This window comes from Lolium rigidum, chromosome 2 (genome assembly GCF_022539505.1).
Source record: "Lolium rigidum isolate FL_2022 chromosome 2, APGP_CSIRO_Lrig_0.1, whole genome shotgun sequence".
In the NCBI taxonomy this organism is placed as follows: Eukaryota; Viridiplantae; Streptophyta; class Magnoliopsida; order Poales; family Poaceae; genus Lolium; species Lolium rigidum.
This window is the reverse complement of record NC_061509.1, coordinates 273988157-274006599: the sequence shown is the minus strand read 5'-3', so window position 1 is coordinate 274006599 and position 18443 is coordinate 273988157. Positions and strand designations below refer to the sequence as shown.

The 18443-nt window shown below is 44.6% G+C and overlaps 2 protein-coding genes and 1 long non-coding RNA gene across 3 annotated transcripts; 2 read left to right on the top strand and 1 right to left on the bottom strand.

Annotated features, from left to right (window-relative positions):
- The first annotated feature begins 4402 nt into the window (after positions 1 to 4402).
- LOC124693462 (protein FD-like) lies at positions 4403 to 5193 on the top strand. Its single transcript, XM_047226938.1, has 2 exons — positions 4403 to 4738; positions 4859 to 5193. The coding sequence occupies exons 1-2, from the start codon at positions 4403 to 4405 to the stop codon at positions 4958 to 4960; spliced, it is 438 nt and encodes a 145-aa protein (XP_047082894.1). The 3' UTR covers positions 4961 to 5193.
- A 1149-nt stretch (positions 5194 to 6342) lies between these two features.
- On the bottom strand, positions 6343 to 11150 carry LOC124690958. The gene is made up of 3 exons (XM_047224267.1): positions 11088 to 11150; positions 10029 to 10136; positions 6343 to 7143 (listed from the first exon to the last, which is right to left on the bottom strand). The coding sequence occupies exons 1-3, from the start codon at positions 11148 to 11150 to the stop codon at positions 6367 to 6369; spliced, it is 948 nt and encodes a 315-aa protein (XP_047080223.1). The 3' UTR covers positions 6343 to 6366.
- A 5311-nt stretch (positions 11151 to 16461) lies between these two features.
- On the top strand, positions 16462 to 18361 carry LOC124693464. Its single transcript, XR_007000024.1, has 4 exons — positions 16462 to 16523; positions 17101 to 17266; positions 17560 to 17622; positions 18310 to 18361. It is a non-coding gene; the product is annotated as an uncharacterized LOC124693464 (long non-coding RNA).
- Positions 18362 to 18443: the final 82 nt, after the last annotated feature.

Genomic DNA, 18443 nt, shown 5'->3' with positions numbered 1-18443 from the left:
TTGTGATTTTTTAGCTGGATTGTTCTTTCCGATGAGCATTTATGCTTTTGATGTGATAAAATATGAACATATCTTCGTGAAACTCAAAACTGATCCCGGGTGCATATGCACCGGGCATGTACAAACCATATTTTTAAAAGTTAAAAAAATAGAAAAAAATTCGCATGTAGAGGGACATGTTCTATGCGTGCATGTAAAGTTTCACATAAAACATACAATTTTTGTGCCCTATGTAAAAAAGGACAAAAATGTCCCAAGAAGTAGATTATTTTAGCACCAAAAGTTTTTTTTTACATAGGGCATAAAACATGTCAGTTTTCGCTAAAACAACTTTGTGAGCAATCTAAAAACCTTGATGTTATGATGATGAAGCATGCATGTAGTCAAGAACAAAAAACAAAATTGTGAGCATGCAACATGTCAAGATATACACAAGACGTTTTTTTTTTTTGTATTTTTTGATATTTTTAAAATGCATTTCAATAAAAGATGCATATATTAGGGATACAACATGTTTTTGATGAAGAACATAATAGTCTAATACGCAACGCAAAGTTAATAGTTGTTCATGTGCTTATAATAATGTTGAATATTAAGACCATAGTTTAGTTGGAATAACAATATCTTAACTACTTAATGAACTGAAAATATAATAATTTATCCTCGTAGAGATACTTATTCCTAGTATCATTCCACAAATTAGAAGATTATATTGCAGCACAACATTCTTGGTTTTGTTTGCTTTTGTCCCATTTGTATAGTCTATTCATCTATTTTTACAAGGATGTCGTGTATGATCTTGTTTCCACTATCCTCCACTCTTCACTCGAGTCATTCTACGCTCTCGCCAGTAGGTATTTGTTTATATGCGATAAAACATGACCACACAAACTTATAAGAATTCAAACTATATGAAAAAGATTGTATAGATACAACAAATGTGATGATATAAAGATATCTAAATGTGTCATTGAGCTATTGAGCCTACGAGAAAATATGAGTTTTACTAATTTTAACCCAAAAAAAAAGTCAAAGAAGAGAGGTAATGACGAGGAAACCAATATGAAGACAGTTCGCACTATAGTTAGCTATTTAGTATAGGTAATCTTCTCTACAAAAAATCCTAGATAATTCTCCCATCTAAAACATACAAACCTCCTTTGGGAATTAGCAATATGTTTTAGTCGCATATGTTGTAGAACCCTCTGGTATGTTGACACATGCTAAAATAGGAAAATATGCATATAAACGTACTACAATACAACTGAGTGACACTAAATATCGCAAACTAAAAATTGAAATACTCGCAAGATTTCTATGATTAACATTGTTCGTGCTAGGTTCATGTAAGGATAAATGTTAGAATCTTATGAAAATAGCATTGTATTTCTTTTTTAAATATATGTTGTTAATGGTGCTACATATAATAAATAAAATACTAGATAACTTTTATGTGAACGCTAACATAGAAAAGGTAAAACATAATCTTCATCCTTAAACAAACTAAAAAATAAGTTAAAAAATCAGTATAAATAGGTGATAACCGTTTGTTTCTACGGTCTAGGTCAAAATGTTGTCATGTTGTATGTTTAACTAGAAGGACACAACATAATTAGTGAGTAGTAGTGAAACTTGATCCATTCTAAATATCATGAAAATTTCACGATGCATTTACATATACGACCACTCACCTAAGCCGACATTCACTAGTGTGCATGTCCACCAGCCACAACATATTTACCTGCTTAGAGGACATCGATATTATCTATCTATGTTACCACGGATCGACATGCACCTTCATACCACAATGTTTTGAGCAGTTGAGCAATGCAAGCCAACTCTCTCACGTTCATCTTTGCAAGTTTGGAATCTCTGCAGCTCTTAGCTTCTCCGATTTTGTGTGTGGGGCAACGCCGAACACGTGCACTTCATGGAGCTAGACTTGCGAAGCTGGGTAGTTTTTGTGTACAAAACGCGAATCCGGTCTTTTGAAGATCCGTAAAATAACAAATCCGGAGCTGTGTATATTTACAGAATTTTTCCACCACCAAGTGAAGCTTACCGCTTCTATTAGAATTTTCTTCGTCCTCCTTTACCTGTCCCACACGAGCCCGCTAGACAGTGACCCCATCTTCTACCGATTTTCGCCCTTCCTCTTCCATCTTCCGATGTTCTCAAATTTCCCTTCATTCCTCCATGATATCATCCACGCGACCCATGTAGCTCGGCGACCCCGACCCTAGCCACGGCCCCACAAGCATAAGGCAACCGTGAAAGTGAACTGGTGGCTGCGACGACCTCGGTCAAATTTTGTCTTTGTTGTCTCCCGCAACTTTGAGTTGATTGATTCCTGTTCCCCAAATCGAAGGTATGAAAATGAATTGGCTCCATTTGTCGTCTGTTGTGAGCCCAGATTCAATTTATGCTATACAAAGGATCCCCTCCATCCCTATAATCAATTGGCAGTTCCAATTTTACGAATTGGTGGCCACCGATTCGTGAAATTGTACTGCCACTTTCAGTACTGTGTCGAAGGTGGCAGGAAGTATTGATTCCACCGATTTGGGGTGCTGACCCAACTTTCTTCCAAATCGCTGGAACGGCTATAAATGGGCTGGCATCCCACTGAAATCGGAGAAGCTGTGTCGAACGTTTTGAGCTCCATATGGAACGCAACATCTGGGTCTATGGAGCTAGATTTGAGGATTTGGAGAAGCGGACTACTTCCCAACACGCCCCAAGTAACATCTTAGAAGTAAGTTGTAGAAGTTACCAAGAAGGGCTGACTCACCGTGATCATGTCCCTCTAGGGTAACATAATGACTTAGATATCTGTGGAACTGGGTGGCGTCTTTGTGAATGTGTTTTTCAATTACTTTACTCATTCACCGCGTTCTCATCGGACGGTCTATATTGGCTAGGAAACCAATAGCATCTATATGAGATTTAACATTGGAAACTCAAAAATGAGCTCTCCTTCAAGGAGTCTGGATTCTGAAATAAAATTATGAAAATCAATATCCATGCCCATATGGATTTCAGGTATCTATGCATATTTTTTTGTGTGGAATAACTTTCCAGCTCAGTCCGACATGAGGTCAAGGGCCAGAAATACAATTCAAAACCAGGTAGCTAAACGAGTAGCTCCTTACTCAGCGCAACTCGTTGATTAACGAACCGGCCAAAGTTGTAATATGAGCTTGCTAATACCCGAATTTTAATGAGCCAAGTTAAACGAGCTAACTCATGAACTACATGAGCCAGCCGATTTTGAAATCTAAGATTGGTGAAGTCCGGAAGGGGCTAATTTGTTATCTTAACAAGATGTGGTGTGCTCAATGGAGCTGGCTTGGTTCAAACCGAATTCCAGCCCCAGTGAGGACCCGAAAAAAGCATTCCATTTTAGCAAGTTTTACATAATAAATGACAAATGTGAATATTATAATGCATGTTTTTAGGATTTTCGTTTTTTTCTAATTATCATCGCTCTTATGTAACATTCGATCTGGTATGTGCATGGACGCGTGCAATGAAGCAACCCAATTTTGTGAGCGTGTCATGCATTCTTGGTTTAACGGGACCTACGCAGTGCTTGCCAGACCCATTTTAAGCTGGATCACACGTCTTCCACTCATGTAGGCTTTTTTAGACACTAAAGTTTGTTGCGAGGATTAGTAAAAATAATCTCCACCAAACCTCAAATTTTTATTTATTTTTTAAAATCATGTTCGTTGCTAGCGTATTGAGCTTAATCGTCCTTTACTCTCACTTTCTCTTGAAATCTTTGTGGATCGGAGATGCGTTTTGTGAAGATCGGGTAAAGGTAGGAGTTTCACTCAATAGTCTGGATTGGGGATGAGTTTTGTGGCGATTCACCCGCAGCAAAGCTCTAACATCAAACAAAGCAATACGGAGCATTTCAAGCTGCGATTCATCGGTGGATGCCCAACTTGGCAACTTGGTGCTAGAAGGCATCGACATCTCCATCTCCATCTCCATCTCGAGAACCGGCCACCCCTCATTAGACGTGTTATCTGGATCGATGGACCTCACTGTAGTGGTTAGTGAATCACGGGCAGCTGAGCGGCACGGACGCACGCGACGATCGCCGTACGACGTCGTTGTAGCCAGCCAATTCTGTGAGCGTGTCATGCGTTCTTGCTTCGCACAGGACCAAGCATCCAATTTCGGACGTCGTTGTAGCCAGCCAATTTTCTTTGTGAAATCAACTGGACCGCGCATCTTCAACTCATGTACGGATCATTCGAATTCTACTCACGTGGGTTGGTAGGTGGTGTGATCCATTGGTGGATCGCCCAATGTGCTACTACGTCGTCTTTATCATCCACTCACATAAGAAGGCATCGGCATCCCCAGGCACCAAATCGACAAGCAAGAAAGCATGTCTGACGACGATGCCGCGGGCAGCCCGCAGCTGAGCCTGAGCGGGTTCAGCTCCCTCTTCTCCATCTCCAGCACCACCCCGCACCCTCACCACCACCATCTCGACCTGCCGCCGCCCTCTCTCTCCCTCAGCATCGGCACCGGCGGGGAGGAGCATGAGGAGGACCAGGTCGTCAGCAGCGGCCAGGGGATCACCGCCCGTGTCCGGATGATGAAGAACAGGGAGTCCGCGCTGCGCTCCAGGGCCAGGAAGAGGGCCTACGTGCAGGAGCTGGAGAAGGAGGTCCGCCGGCTCGCCGACGACAACCTCAGACTGAAACGACAGTTCAAACAGGTACGCGCGCGCGCGTCCTACACCATTGTCCTCGTCCATCTCCCTTCAGTTCCTGCCTTTTGCTGGTTTCTCTGCGCGCGGTTGATTAACTCAAACTCTCCTCCATGCATGCTGATTCAGCTTAAAACAGAGATGGCCGCACTCGTCCAGCAGCCAAGAGCCAACCAACGGGAGCCCACGCAGAAGAACCTCCTCCATGCAGTTCTAGCCTCTTCCAGCTAGGCCACTGCTGCTGGCTGCTGCGTCATTTGAATATGCATGGCCAGAGCCTACGATTACTTCCACTACAATCACTACTATATGAACTAACTACTCCCGCCGTTTCTGAATATAAAGACGTTTTAAGAGTTCAATCTGAATTCCCATAACGTCTTATATTCAGGAGTAGAGGCTGTAATATTTAGCACTTGCTGGATTTTGGATTCAGTTAACTCGATTGTTTGCCCGAAAAGGCCCCTTTGACTCACTGCATATGCATTTTGGCGTCCTACTTCAATCTCGTCTACTTCACGAGCAGGATGTATATGGGGGTGAACTTGATGATGGCGGCTGTGATGGACTTGTCGGGGCATAAGAAGGTGTTAGAGCGCCGGCGTACTGACATATCTGAAGGAACTTTTATCCCACATCTGGAGAGTAAGCTAGTTAAATAAGGCTTCGATACGAATTCAATTGCAGGCACTACAGGTTGACAATACAATGAACTAACATTTGACGGGAGCTAGAGACGGTCTATCAGTATCAAGTTACGATATTGCAGATATTTATAACACATAAGAGAGGTTTTTACACTATCTAAAAAGTAAAAAATGGACACCTAATAAACCAAGTATCTACCTAAAGTGAAGGATCTACCGGCCACAAAACAATACAGTTTAGATCAAGCATAAGCACATCTATAGCTGTTTAGTGCAGCCAAGATAAGCGCATCTATAGCTGTTTAGTGCAGCCAAGCTAAGCACAAACACACATCAAAGCATTGATGGTAGGATAAACACAATATAGAACGCTTGGACTTCATACCTGGTCATCCTTGAGGTACAGGACCATCCAAATACCCAGGCGTATCACGAGGAACGATGAAGGAGCCACCAGCCTGGGGTCTCACTTTCCCAGATGTACTGACTGTCGCCGTTGTGCTTGGCGGCCACCACAACCCTCTCAACCACAAGGTAGGCAGAGTAGAAACCGACACCAAACATGTCAGCGCCAGCGGCAAGCACCTACATGAACTCATTGGATTGGTCCGAGAGACCAAGACCCTCACGATGGTAGTATAAACCAGATATACGCCGGTATATTCCATCATACTGTGATGAATATAAACGACTTTCCCATTACATGACATTAACATAGAAAGTCAGATGATATGGTGTACTACAAACCAACAACAAAAGGCTGAAGCAAATTATCTTAGGGAACAGATAACTTAGAACAAACTATTGGCTACATGTAGCATTACTATTGGCTACATATATCTTCAGCACCTTCAGATCAGGCTCTTTCTCAGGCACCATACGCACAACTTGCAGACATGGCTGGTGGAGCTCACTGAACAAGTTTGGTGACGCATCACTCTAGTTGTTTTTGCTCGATCAGCCAGGACTCCCCGCACAGGTCTGATAAACTCATTTGCCTCCATTAACATTGTTGCAGTTATTCACCATGTCATTGACAAAGTACCAACAAACTGTGCTTTGCGGAGCGACCCCAGCAGCAGCAGCAGCAGCGGCGGGAAGGCAAGGTGTAGACCTCCCGGTTGCCATGTCAAAGACCATGCCCTGATCCCTACCCCTCCCGCCGATCCAGTAGACACAGTTACCCTTGAACCCCGGAACACCTTCAGCAGGGGGCATGGACACCGCGTTGTTCCTCCCGAGAAACACCGAGTAGCCCCCCAAGTCGGTCACAGCGTCCCAGCATGGTTGGCGCTGCGGAAAACACCTAAAAACAAACACTTCATTCTCTGCTACACGACGACGGCCGCCTTCTGGCAGCCGAACAGTAACCGTGCAGCTCGAGTTCCTCCATATCTGGTACAGGTTACCCTCGCAGAACACCAGATTCTTGGCACCAGCGAAAGCAGAGACCGTGTTGTATGGCGGGGCGAAACTGGTTGCAGGAGCAAACGGGCGGGCCTGGACCTTGGCCGCGGCATTCAGGTCTGGCCCCAAAGATCTCCTACGAATGAAATCATGCTGTTGTTTCATCGGCCACCTAGCAAATTCAGCATGGTTCGCCGGACCCGAGAGTGAAGGTCGTATCGCCGGCAGCGATGATGGGTTGTCGGCCCTGCGGCGGCGCTCTGGTAGGAGCAGCACGTGGACGTCTCCATAGCTTGTGAGGCAGTAGACTCCGGCCGCCGTAGATGCAGAAGGAGAAGGCGAGCCACCCGTATCTGGAGCCTACGCAATGCGCCCCGAAAGAGACGGCCTTGAGCTCGAAGGACCTGTCGTGGTGCAGCGGGAACGGCTGCGCGAGCGTGCATCGCCACGCGGTGCGGTGGAGGCGGATCACGCCACTCCAATCGGGCATCAAGTTGTTGAGCCTTAGAAGAACGGGGCGCGCGAGCTGATCCGACCGAACACGCCACTCACGGCCACGCCAGCCTGGCTCCAGCACGTACTCAAACGAAACTGGCCTCCGCCACGCCGCGAGGTTGAGCTTGTGCAGGACGGGACCCCCCAAAAAAAAGGAATTCCTCAAAGAATTGTTGTTCCCGTGGACGCGCTCCTTCTTCTTTTCATTCGACTTTTTTTTTTCGATTCTCTTTTCATTGGACTTCAAACGCAGGGCCAAAAACTCGTTCGCTTCTATCATCGATGCGTTGCGCTAGAACCATTGACATTATATTATGCCTGCCGTACTAAATGAAATGACACCCATAAATAAAAGATACATCTTGAACCAAACAGAGATGGGTTGCACTCCAAGAATTCACACGCAACAAGCCAGTTGCACAGAAATGCATATGCAAAATTTTAGAGCATTATTAATGGAGCTCATGGCATCACACATGCAGGTTATATGTCAAATCAGGGACAGTCAACAGCCACCAAAGCATCAGCAAAATTTCAATCTCAGATTCAAAACTAACTCAACCAAACAAAACAACTTCTTAACACATGACATCGACTATCTTATCACACAGGAGCAGCAACAGAATAATTCATACAACTAGCACAAATCAATTAATGTAAGAATGAGCCACTGATCGTGTGACCAAGACCATGCTGACTGCTGAGCCGCTTGCCAACCTTCCTCCATTAGCCGCAACACCTATTGCCTGTCATTTAGTCTTCCTCCTTGCCCTTGAAGAAGAACAACACATGGTCAGTACGGCAAACGATGTTCTTATCTATTATATAATCAGAATTACCACAATAACAAAGATATGAATTAGAATTGTCCAGCATCATGCACAACACAAAGATGAAATAGCTAGATTGGATACATCCACCACCATGCACAGCACGTGCACATCTTATAAGTAACCAGAAATGCAATGTACACATACATCTTGATAGCTCGGACTAGCTAATCATGCATATCATGAGTCGATATTAGATCAAACCAAAACTAAAACTTATCTGGATGTACACGTACTCGCTCACATGGAAATTGAAACCTTAAAATCTGAACTTTTCACCTAAAACTCTCTACTGATTTGGGACCTGTTGGCAGACATCGGGATAAATACAATTTATCAATTGAGTACACCATGGTCATTATGCTGTGTACATACACTTATCACAAGATCCTAAAGATAACAAGTACCTGATAGCCAAATTACAGCAAAGACTTCGGTGCCCTTGTATAACTCCAAATTAAAGCCAAGCCTCCGGTGTCTTCGTACAGCACCAATGCCTCTTGCCGTGTCACTTCCTGCATAAAGTAGAGAAGAAATTTGAATGATACACTACAGAAGAGAGGCATAAAACTAGCATATGAAGACAAATTATTACAGCCAAAGAATTATGAACCGATTCATGCATTAAACTAGCGGGACACTTTCCCAATTAGAATGAAATAGACATCAGTGGAAATTGATCTCAAAACTTGATTTAGTTTCATATAAACATGTAGTAGTTCGAATTTGTTCTATTAATCTGCAATGAAGAGCTAATGGGCCGAAATAGCACTGCGTATTCATGCATCTCGAGCGGCTCAGACTAGCTAATTCTGCATATCACGAGTCAATGTTTAGAGCAAGGCTGGAAACAAAGATGTTTTCCGTTATCAAATGTGTTTTATCAATCTGCAATGAAGAGAAAATGGGGAGCAATAGCACCGTGTATGCGTGCATTTTGACAGCCCGGACAAGTGAATCTTGCACATCACGAGTTAATGTTTAGAGCAAACCTAAACTAAAATCATATCTAAATGTACAACTAGCTCAGATGGAAATGGACACCAAAAAATCTGAACTTTTCACCAAAGTTCTCTACTGTTTCTGCTAGTTGTTTAACACGGTGTCAACAGGGTCAGTCAGACACACCAGGCAGAGGTCACAAGGAAGAAGCAAAGGTTGACCTTCGGTGAGTAGAGGGATGTACAAAAACAAAACGTGCTGGTCCCAATATTCAGTATGAACTAACACCTTATCTGAAGTCCATGCACTGCACAAGGTAGTGAATTCAGGATGTATTTGCAGCCTGACGAAATAAGAAGACTCAGGGAATTCCGACAGCTTTTTGTGCACGCCTGCCATATGATTATGCTTCTTTTTGCAGTATTCTAATATAGTCTTATTACGCCAAAAGAATTAGTGTTCATGTCATGGCTGAACCTTACTAAAGCTCCAATACCATAGATATGCATCCACGTATAAACTAGTTTTGGGTTACAAGTCCAGTACCATAGATGGTACTAAACCGTTCAAACAGTCATACCAAAGATATTTGCTGGACATCACAGAGAGGAATCAAACTTTGATGACTAAATCAATTATTTATTCCAGGAGACGCCAGAGTTGAAAATCAATACTACTGATCCCATTTCAGACAGGCAAAGAAACAATATAAGTTACACATGAGAGATGTGAAGCAGCAATCCCAATTTGACATGGATACTATCGTGAGTGGGGATGGAGATTTCGTGGAGGAGAGGCTGTACTTTCCTTATCTAGCAGACTAGTCATCCATTAAAACTGACAGACAGCTGACAGTGTTACCACCAAATTGCAGTTTCAGCCTATCTAGCCCCCATTAGTCCATACATATCAAACTGATATCCCAGTTCCACGAGTAAAAGTGTCCTGAACCAACACGAGTAAAAGAGCTTCACATACCTGAAACTGCAGCCCCTCCCAACGGATGTGATCCACTCCTGGCAGGAGAAGCTGCTGTACCGGCAGCACTAGTACTGGAACGCCTCGTTCGATCCTACTGCTGATCCTCTGCAGAGAAACAATTTCCCAGTCAAGAAAACCGAATTAGGGGCAAGATGGATTAAGATTAGGGTTCGGATACCATATACCTGCACGGCGACGCCCCGGAGCAGAGCAGGGCGAGGCCACGGTCTGGTCGATGGCGGAGACGGAGACGGAGACGGAGAACGCCGCGTCCGGGCGGCCTGCACCACCTCGCCGGCGTGAAAGCCCAAGTCAGCCGCGCGCGAGACGTCGGCAGAAGGTTCGACGGAGCGCTGCGCGCCGTTCTACCAGCGCACAAGCGCGCCGGCGAACGAGCCGCCGCGACGCAGAGCGGTTCATGGGGCGCCGCCTCTCTTCTTGGCGAGTCTATGGCGGCGGAGGTCGATCTTGTGCGGTGGGGCTCGGTAGCGGTTGGATCTTGGCCGGATGGATAAGGGGGCGGCGGAGGGGAGGTGGCCGGCGACGGGGAAGAGCGGAGGGGAGGTGGCCGGCGACGGGGAAGAGCGGCGTTCGATCTGGATTTCGTTGAGTAGGAGAGGATTTCGTTGAGTAGGAGAGTAGGGGAAATGTGGGGTTTGGGCCCTATTGGTCTCCGTCTCCGCTCAAAACGGCCCAAAAAACCAAAATCCTTTGGCGCGAATCCTGCGCGGGAATTTATTTCGCTAGCGCTACTACCGACTTGATTTTACTCTTTGTATACATTTTATTACTTCAAAGTGGTGATTTCATGTAACTTTACTCTTTGTATAATTTATCTATAATATAGCTCATACCAACATGAAAAAAAAAACAAAAAAAGAGAGAGCAACTTCTTACAAGAATTGGGTCGATGGCCTCGTAGTGGTTTTGCATTGTAAGTTCACAATCTACCTCTCGGATATATAGTCATATCATGAAGTAGTGCCACCCTCACGGCCTTGAGATTTTTCTACTTCAACCCGCACTCCATTCTCACGCTCAGCCTCGCGACCTCACCTCTTCCTGCTCCACCGAGCCTCCCCTCGCCTCGTCGTTGCGCTCCCTTTGCCTCGCCACCATGCTCCCCTCGCTCGCCGCGCCAACTTCCCATCCATCACCACACTCCCTCCACCTTCCATTGGCTCACCGAGCTCCCCTCCTTTAAACAGGATGGCCTTTTTGGTCCAAACTAACGATGAATCGTCGGACACGATGTTAGCGAGGCCTAATCCGATGACTGCGAGGTCGGACATGAAGGGTCCCGCTCCCTCGAGGATAGAGCTAGCATCGATCACCCTGTAGCCACGACCTTGCGTGCATCAACGGGCGTTGTTCCATCGATCTTCCCCGTTGGCCTTGCTCACTCGCCGTCATCATAAAATACGGTAATGGCTACAAGATGAAGACACAAAAGGTTTCCTATTGGTCCCTCTCGGCCTATGCATATGTTCTTACAAGTCCATTAGTTGCTTTGGGTGTTTCTTGATTTTGTTCATCTTTTGTGTGTGTGTGTGTGTCACTAAGGCATTGGCGAAGAGGTTCAAGGTGACAGAGATGGGGAAGATCATGCGGCGGTACGCCATGAAGCAACATCAAGAACGCCAAGAGCAGGGAGCGACTCTCCAAGATGGTATAAAAATGCTTTTCCGCTTCGCTCAAATTGTTTTCTCCAGTTAGCATGTCTACCTGTAACGAAATTGACAAGTGTTCCTGTGATTCGGATACCCTATGCTTAGATTAGATGTCAATGTGGATTTTTGATGTCAGCTCAGCTTCCTTCCCACGAATTTACCTTTTGTTTTCTTCGGGTTCCACATAGCCATATACTACACCAAAAATTCCACTTGCTTGTGTGGATGTGGTAGTCATGTCTTAGTTGCCACAAAAATTATGTTGAGAAGTGTGTGCGCACATTTACGTTGAGAAGTTGCTTGAATTTTTAACAAACCTAAGTCACATATAGTTGCCTGGTCGTAGTAGTATCTATTGGACATACCTGGATATAAGTATTATCACATGCAATGGTGTATCATTTGACTATTGATTTCAAACTAAGCATAATCTCAGCCAAGTACAATGGAGTACATGCTCTAGTTTTGGATATTCTTGCATTTTTATGTTGCTAGATTTGGGGCAAAAAAGTTGGTGAAAGGTGAAATTTCCTCTTTATAGGAAGACCCTTGTTTTGAGTTGCACTTGCACTTAACACGACCACTCCAATCTTAAATATCCTATGAATTTTTGCCCTTCCAAAGTTCGCTAGGTTCTTAGCTTAGTCGAAGTTGAACATACAAACAATCACCAAGTGGTGGTTGGGACTCTGGTCACGCCGAGAAATCTAGCCGCAACTTGTTAGACTATACATGTAATGATGTAAGCTGCGGCGGAGCTGCATACTGACTATGTTGCCAAGCGACGACACCAAAAAAACTGATGTGCAATAATCCCCAGCTATGAATACACTTAATTGACCCCATATCATAATTCTTTACACCAGTGTGGCTCTTTTTTGAGATTTGACATCCCTATCTGCTATTCCCAACCCCTCCACTGGATGTAAGCACCAATTTAGCACATGTATTAGTTAATTAGTGCTAAAAGGTTTGATTTCCCCCATTACCAAAATTGTATTTACTACATACTGGATGATCAACTTGTGTGCATCTACACAAACATACTCCCAATGTTTGTGTATACTTATGATGTTCTTGGATGTGAGTTGTTGCTAGTTTGGCTCATCAAGTGCAGCTTGTACCGATCTATTAATGTTTTATCATTTAATAGAATTGCAATGAGCTCTCGAATTACTCAATTATCATCAATTGGATTTGCAGTTTGAATTGTTCTTAGTCTTGTGTAGGAGTACCTGATGTTGACCCAGAGGAGGACGTAGAATCCGGAGGTGTAGGAGGAAGATGCCACTACACTAAGTTCATCCATGAATGGCACCGAGTGGTGGAGGCACACTTGGAATAGGAGGAATGGAGAAGGAGCCAGCTGGAGGAGGACCTAGCCAGCACGAAGGCAGTCTTGGCCTGAGGAGGAGCTGGCCATAGTCGGAGTTGGCGTGGCGGAGGAGCTATCATAGAGCTTGCACGGAGAGGGGATCCTCCTCCGACCAAGTCTGAGACGTGCTAGAGATTTGGCTAGAAGCTAGCTGGATATCCGACCAGAAGGGAGCGATCCGGTAAAAAGCGAGTGATCTTCCCAGAAGCTAGTTGGAGTGAGCGATTCGGAGACATGCGAGCAAGATGTGGGCGATGCGAGGGAGATGGTCGAGATGCGAGTTAGGCATAGTGCTTCATTTTGAATTTAGAAGGACTAAAATGTAAACCAACATTATACTAAGGTTTTGACACTTTTTTATTGGATAGAAGGGTGTAGTATTTACCTTGAACATGTCGAGTTGCACAAGACTTGGTTTGTAGACAAAAAAAAATAGTGAGACCATGTGCATGCATGTGCACCGGATCGGTCCAGCACTCCAGCCAGTCCATTCCTAGTGCAATAATGTTACATGGATCCAACTTGGTGTAGCTTCCACACGTCAAGGAGAAGCTTCACCGAGCGCCGCATCCATGCTGGTCTCATGCAGCGCCCTTGGCAAGACCAATAACTTGGAGGTGAGCCCGACACTACCTGGTTGCCACGACGAGCTTGCTGGTACCTCGCGAGTGATGTTAGTTAGCTATGCAATCCAATCCATGTCCATCGAGCTAATACTAATCAGGCCATCTATATCCCTCCTTTTTGGTTGATTAGTCTTGCACGGATTTTAAGTTGTCAAGTTAGACCAACTTAATATGACTTATACATTATATGGCATTACAAAAAAAAATATAGTCATATTACGTTAGGCATTGTTATCGTAACAGTGCCACGCTAAAAAGAAAATAAAGAGAAGAAACAATGCGCAAGAGTATAAAATGGGTGTGAATGTTGATGGAGCACAAGGGATAATAGGAATCACTATGTTGCAAACATGTTCTACGTGGAGGTTCTCATGTACAAATCAGAATGTTTTTGTTTTGTTTTTTTTTGCAAGACTCTGAGTTTCTGTTTACTCTCTTAATTTTCTTTATGACGACAAGCTCACTCACTTATTCTGGTATCTCCCCGTAGACCGGCCCATCGATTTGAAGCTAGCACGCATCATGGGTCGGAGCCAGTAGCCAGTTGTATATGTGGAATCTATCGGAGCTCACATTACTCACATTGGTCATCGACCAGGATGGTAGCTACCCCATTCATCCACGGCCGCTCCCGCGAGGTCGCGTGTTCGAGCCCGAGGCTCCACATTTTTATTACACGTACGTGTCGACTTGGAGGCGGGGATCATGTGCTAGGGTACGTCGGGTACCTTCCCTTCTCCATGACCGTCCTTGACCTGAAGATCATGGGGAACCTCTATGTCGACTCAGCTGCAACAGCAACAGGCACACCAGAGCGGGGAAGAAGCCTCACCCAGTTACGTCGCCCTCATCGCCAAATCCGCAAAGCACTCCCCCCCGCAAGGGGAAAAATTTGCCTCCCATGTGAGAGACCGCGCCACCATCACCGTATGTGCTTTGCCCTGCGTGACCTCTGGTGGCGGTGGAGGATGGGGAGGGCAAGTTGTGGTGCGATCTTGGTCGCCTCCCATGTCGCCTAACCCTAACCATTAGAGCTTCTAACGTTTGCGTCGTTGCAGTACTAGGTGAATTCACATGCTTCTGATTAGGTCACATGCATTATTCCTACAATAAGGGATCACGTGCAGAGCTACTGCAGAGCTACTACATAGCTACTAGTACGTGCATGCATGGGTTAGACGACACCGCCCCGTGACCAAGGAATCGACATATGATGATATTTAGGAATATTTCATGGATTAATTAACAACCTCCTGACGTGACCAGCATACGTGACCAGCATACGAATCAAGGCTTGTGGCTTATTCGCGAATTACTGTCATCATCGCACACCTCCGTTTTTTTGGAAGTATAGCTAGGCAAAATAATTGAGAGTTCGCGGGGAGCGGCATCAATATTTTCTTTTGGCTTAAATGGAATTTCCGGGATGATTTTTTGGGTATAATAATTAAATCATGGTTGTTTCTTGTAGTACACCATGTCCTTCAGATCAGGAGGGAGCTGTAACGATTCAATTCAGCGCGCAGCTAATCCGCGAGCCTCGTTAAAAATCGCATGGATTTCTCTATAATTTTAGTAGTAGCTATTATTGCTGGGAGGCAAATTAAGCAATTCTATCAATGGCGTGCCAGAATCACTGTTGGTCCTAATTTGCATGGATAAAAGTCCCAACGGAATTAAGTGCCCGAGAAACTAGAGCGTGATTGATAGTAATAATCAGGACGGGACGCTCCGTATGCATGGGCTCATTAATATAATTGCTGCTAATCGGGCATGTGGGGATATATAAGACTGCTCATAGTGAGAGTAAAATTGCTAGTAATATCACACATCTCAAAGCATTTTGGTGACATGTCATGCTAAAAAATGAAAAAAAAAGTGAGGTGGTAACGAGCTATGTTACCATAACATCACAAACCTCAAGGCAAGATGAGTCAACAATATAATAAATAATACAATGCATGACGCCACATATAAGTTAGTACCCGCTATGAAGATAGTAACTTAGACTAGTAACACTGATCTAAATTACCGGCCCAATACTCCGAGATGATCGGATAATTAATTATGGCCCTTCCTTGCTCCATCTCCTTGAAATCTGGAGGGAGTTGTAACGATTCGATTCAGCAATAAATTTGATCGCGTGGAATCCTCCGCAATCTGTTTTGGTGAGATGAAATCCTCCATAATTTTAGGTGGTACTGGAGTTATTATTGCGAGCGAGAAACAAAGATCATGCCAGTAATAATTGCTGCTAATCAGGAAATCACAAGACAAAACGAAAATCACGCCGCCTCCTCAATTTTAGGTGGTACTGGAGGTTATTATTCCCATCGCTACCTCCTCGCTCTCCTTCGCGGGCATCCCATTCCCCAACCACCGCTCGTCGCCGTCGGCACGCGCCCTCCGCCGCCTCGTCTGGGCTCCCCAGCACCGGCACATCCTCCTCTCCGCCAGCCCCTTCTCCCCCACCTCTCCACGGCGTGCGGCAAGCCCGTCTCCCTCCTCCCCTGCACCAGGTCGACATGCCGCCGCCGGCTTCCCCCCACAATCCCTCCTCCCAACCGCCGCCACATCCTCGCAGACGAAAGAGGAGGCGCCGCGCAGCAGCCACCAAGGCGGCGCGACTGGCCTGCTCGTCGACGCCGCCCGCGGCTCCGTCGACCGCGCCGGTCCCCAAGGCGAGCTGCCAATTTCCTCTTTGGTTCGATTTCGTCCATTTGTTGACAATGTCCTTGACGCACCTCGGTTTGGGTTGCAGGAGCTGCTGGTGCTGGCCGTTCCTCGCCCGCTTGCCCAGCTACGTGTTGGAGTGGTGCAGGTAGATTCCACTTATTCCACCCCTGTATTACCGTCATTTGGTTCAATGCAAACTATTCTTTGTTTTCGTGGGTGGGTATTGTGATTGGTTGCCTATACCACACAAATCGTTCATTGATGTGGAAATAGTTTCTAAGATGTATATTCTTATATTTATTAAGTTTTACCATAGTGATTCTTCTTGATTTAGTTATGGATGTGCTTTTGTTTGCCCTTTTATAGCATACCAGTATAATCTGGTTATTCATGGCAAGCTTTTTGGTGAAATGAGCCAGTAAATAAATGACATATCCTTTATGTTGTGCGATTTCTCCATTTGATTAGCGGTTCCCCTTTCTCATGTTGGTAACAATTTGGTTTCCTTTTGGCAATACCTTTTTCTTGAATTGTTGAATGCTAGTAGCAATACATACGTAGGCAGCAATAGGCCAATAAGTTTTCTGCATATATACAGCAGTTGCATGACATACACCGATTTACATCTATTGCTAGTACTATCATTTTATTTAGAGGTTATCGGCTAGTTATCATCCTAGTTTCATTTCTGCACACTAACACAAAAAAACCTTTTCCTACAGCTAATTGTTAATTGATGGGAGCGGTGGCCTCAGCCGGGACGTCTTGCAGCAGCATGAGGAGCTACAGCAGGGCGAGCTCAATATCTTCCCACCCATAGATCATCTAGGTGCAGGCAGGTTTTGGGAAGCTGCCAACTAACATCTTGTAGCAGCTGAAAATCTCAAGGTCGTCTTGCTTTCATAAGATAATTCTCCATGCTTCAAATAATTCACTTTATGTAGATACCCTGCCATTACTTGCTGCCAATCAAGCAAGCAATAACTTGTTCCCTTGTTTCTCATTGATTGAAAATCATGGACATTTGATGCATATAGGATGGGATATGATCAGAAAGGCTTATCATTTCTTTTTTCTACTACATTATTTCTGTCTAAAAATTATTGGAAACTTGTCATGTATATTTGTTCGTAAAGTTTTCTTTCTAAAGTTCCATTTTTTTCATGTTGTTGAACGACCAGGAGGTCAAGCTGCTAGTCCTGTAGACGACACCGTCCAGGGGCTTGTCGGCATCGGCTTCAAAGGTAGCAGCTTGTAGATTCCCTCTCTGTCCTGGCTTTGGTAGAGCAGCTGATTTGACTATTAGGAGGAGCTGATTCGATTTTCTTTGTGCGCCCAGGGTTACGCCGTGGCCTGCAGGACAGCTTGAAGCTATCTCCGGAAGGAGTAGTAACATGGAACTGCAAGGCAAGCTGCCAATTTACCAATAATCTACTGCCAGTTTCATTACTGGAGCTGCACATGTTTGAATTACTAAATTTTTCTCAATTAACTCGAATAGTTTGCATTACTGGAACTGTGCTTGATCAAGTAGTTAATTGCCGAAATATAGAGTGCAGGCAGGTTTTGGGAAGCTGCCAACTAGCATCTTGTAGCAGCTGAAAAGCTCAAGGTCGTCTTGCTTTTGTTGAAAATTCTGCATGCTTCAAATATTCACTTTATGTAGATACGCTGCCATTGCTTGCTTCAAATAGATACGCTGCCATTGCTTGCTGCCAATCAACCAAGCAATAACTTGTTCCCTTGTTTCTCATTGTTTGAAATTCATGGACATTTGATGCATATAGGATGGATATGATCAGAAAGGCTTATTATTTCTTTTTGTACTACATTCTTTCTGTCAAAAAATTATTGGAAACTTGTCATGTATATTTGTTAGTAAAGTTTGCTTTCTAAAGTTTCATTTTTTTTCCTGTTGTTGAAACGACCAGGAGGTCAAAGCTGCTAGTCCCGGAGACGCCACCGTCGGCGTCGGCTTTAAAGGTAGCAGCTTCTAGATTCCCTCTCTGTCCTAGCTTTGGTAGAGCAGCTGATTCGACTATTAGGAAGAGATTGGTACTAGTAC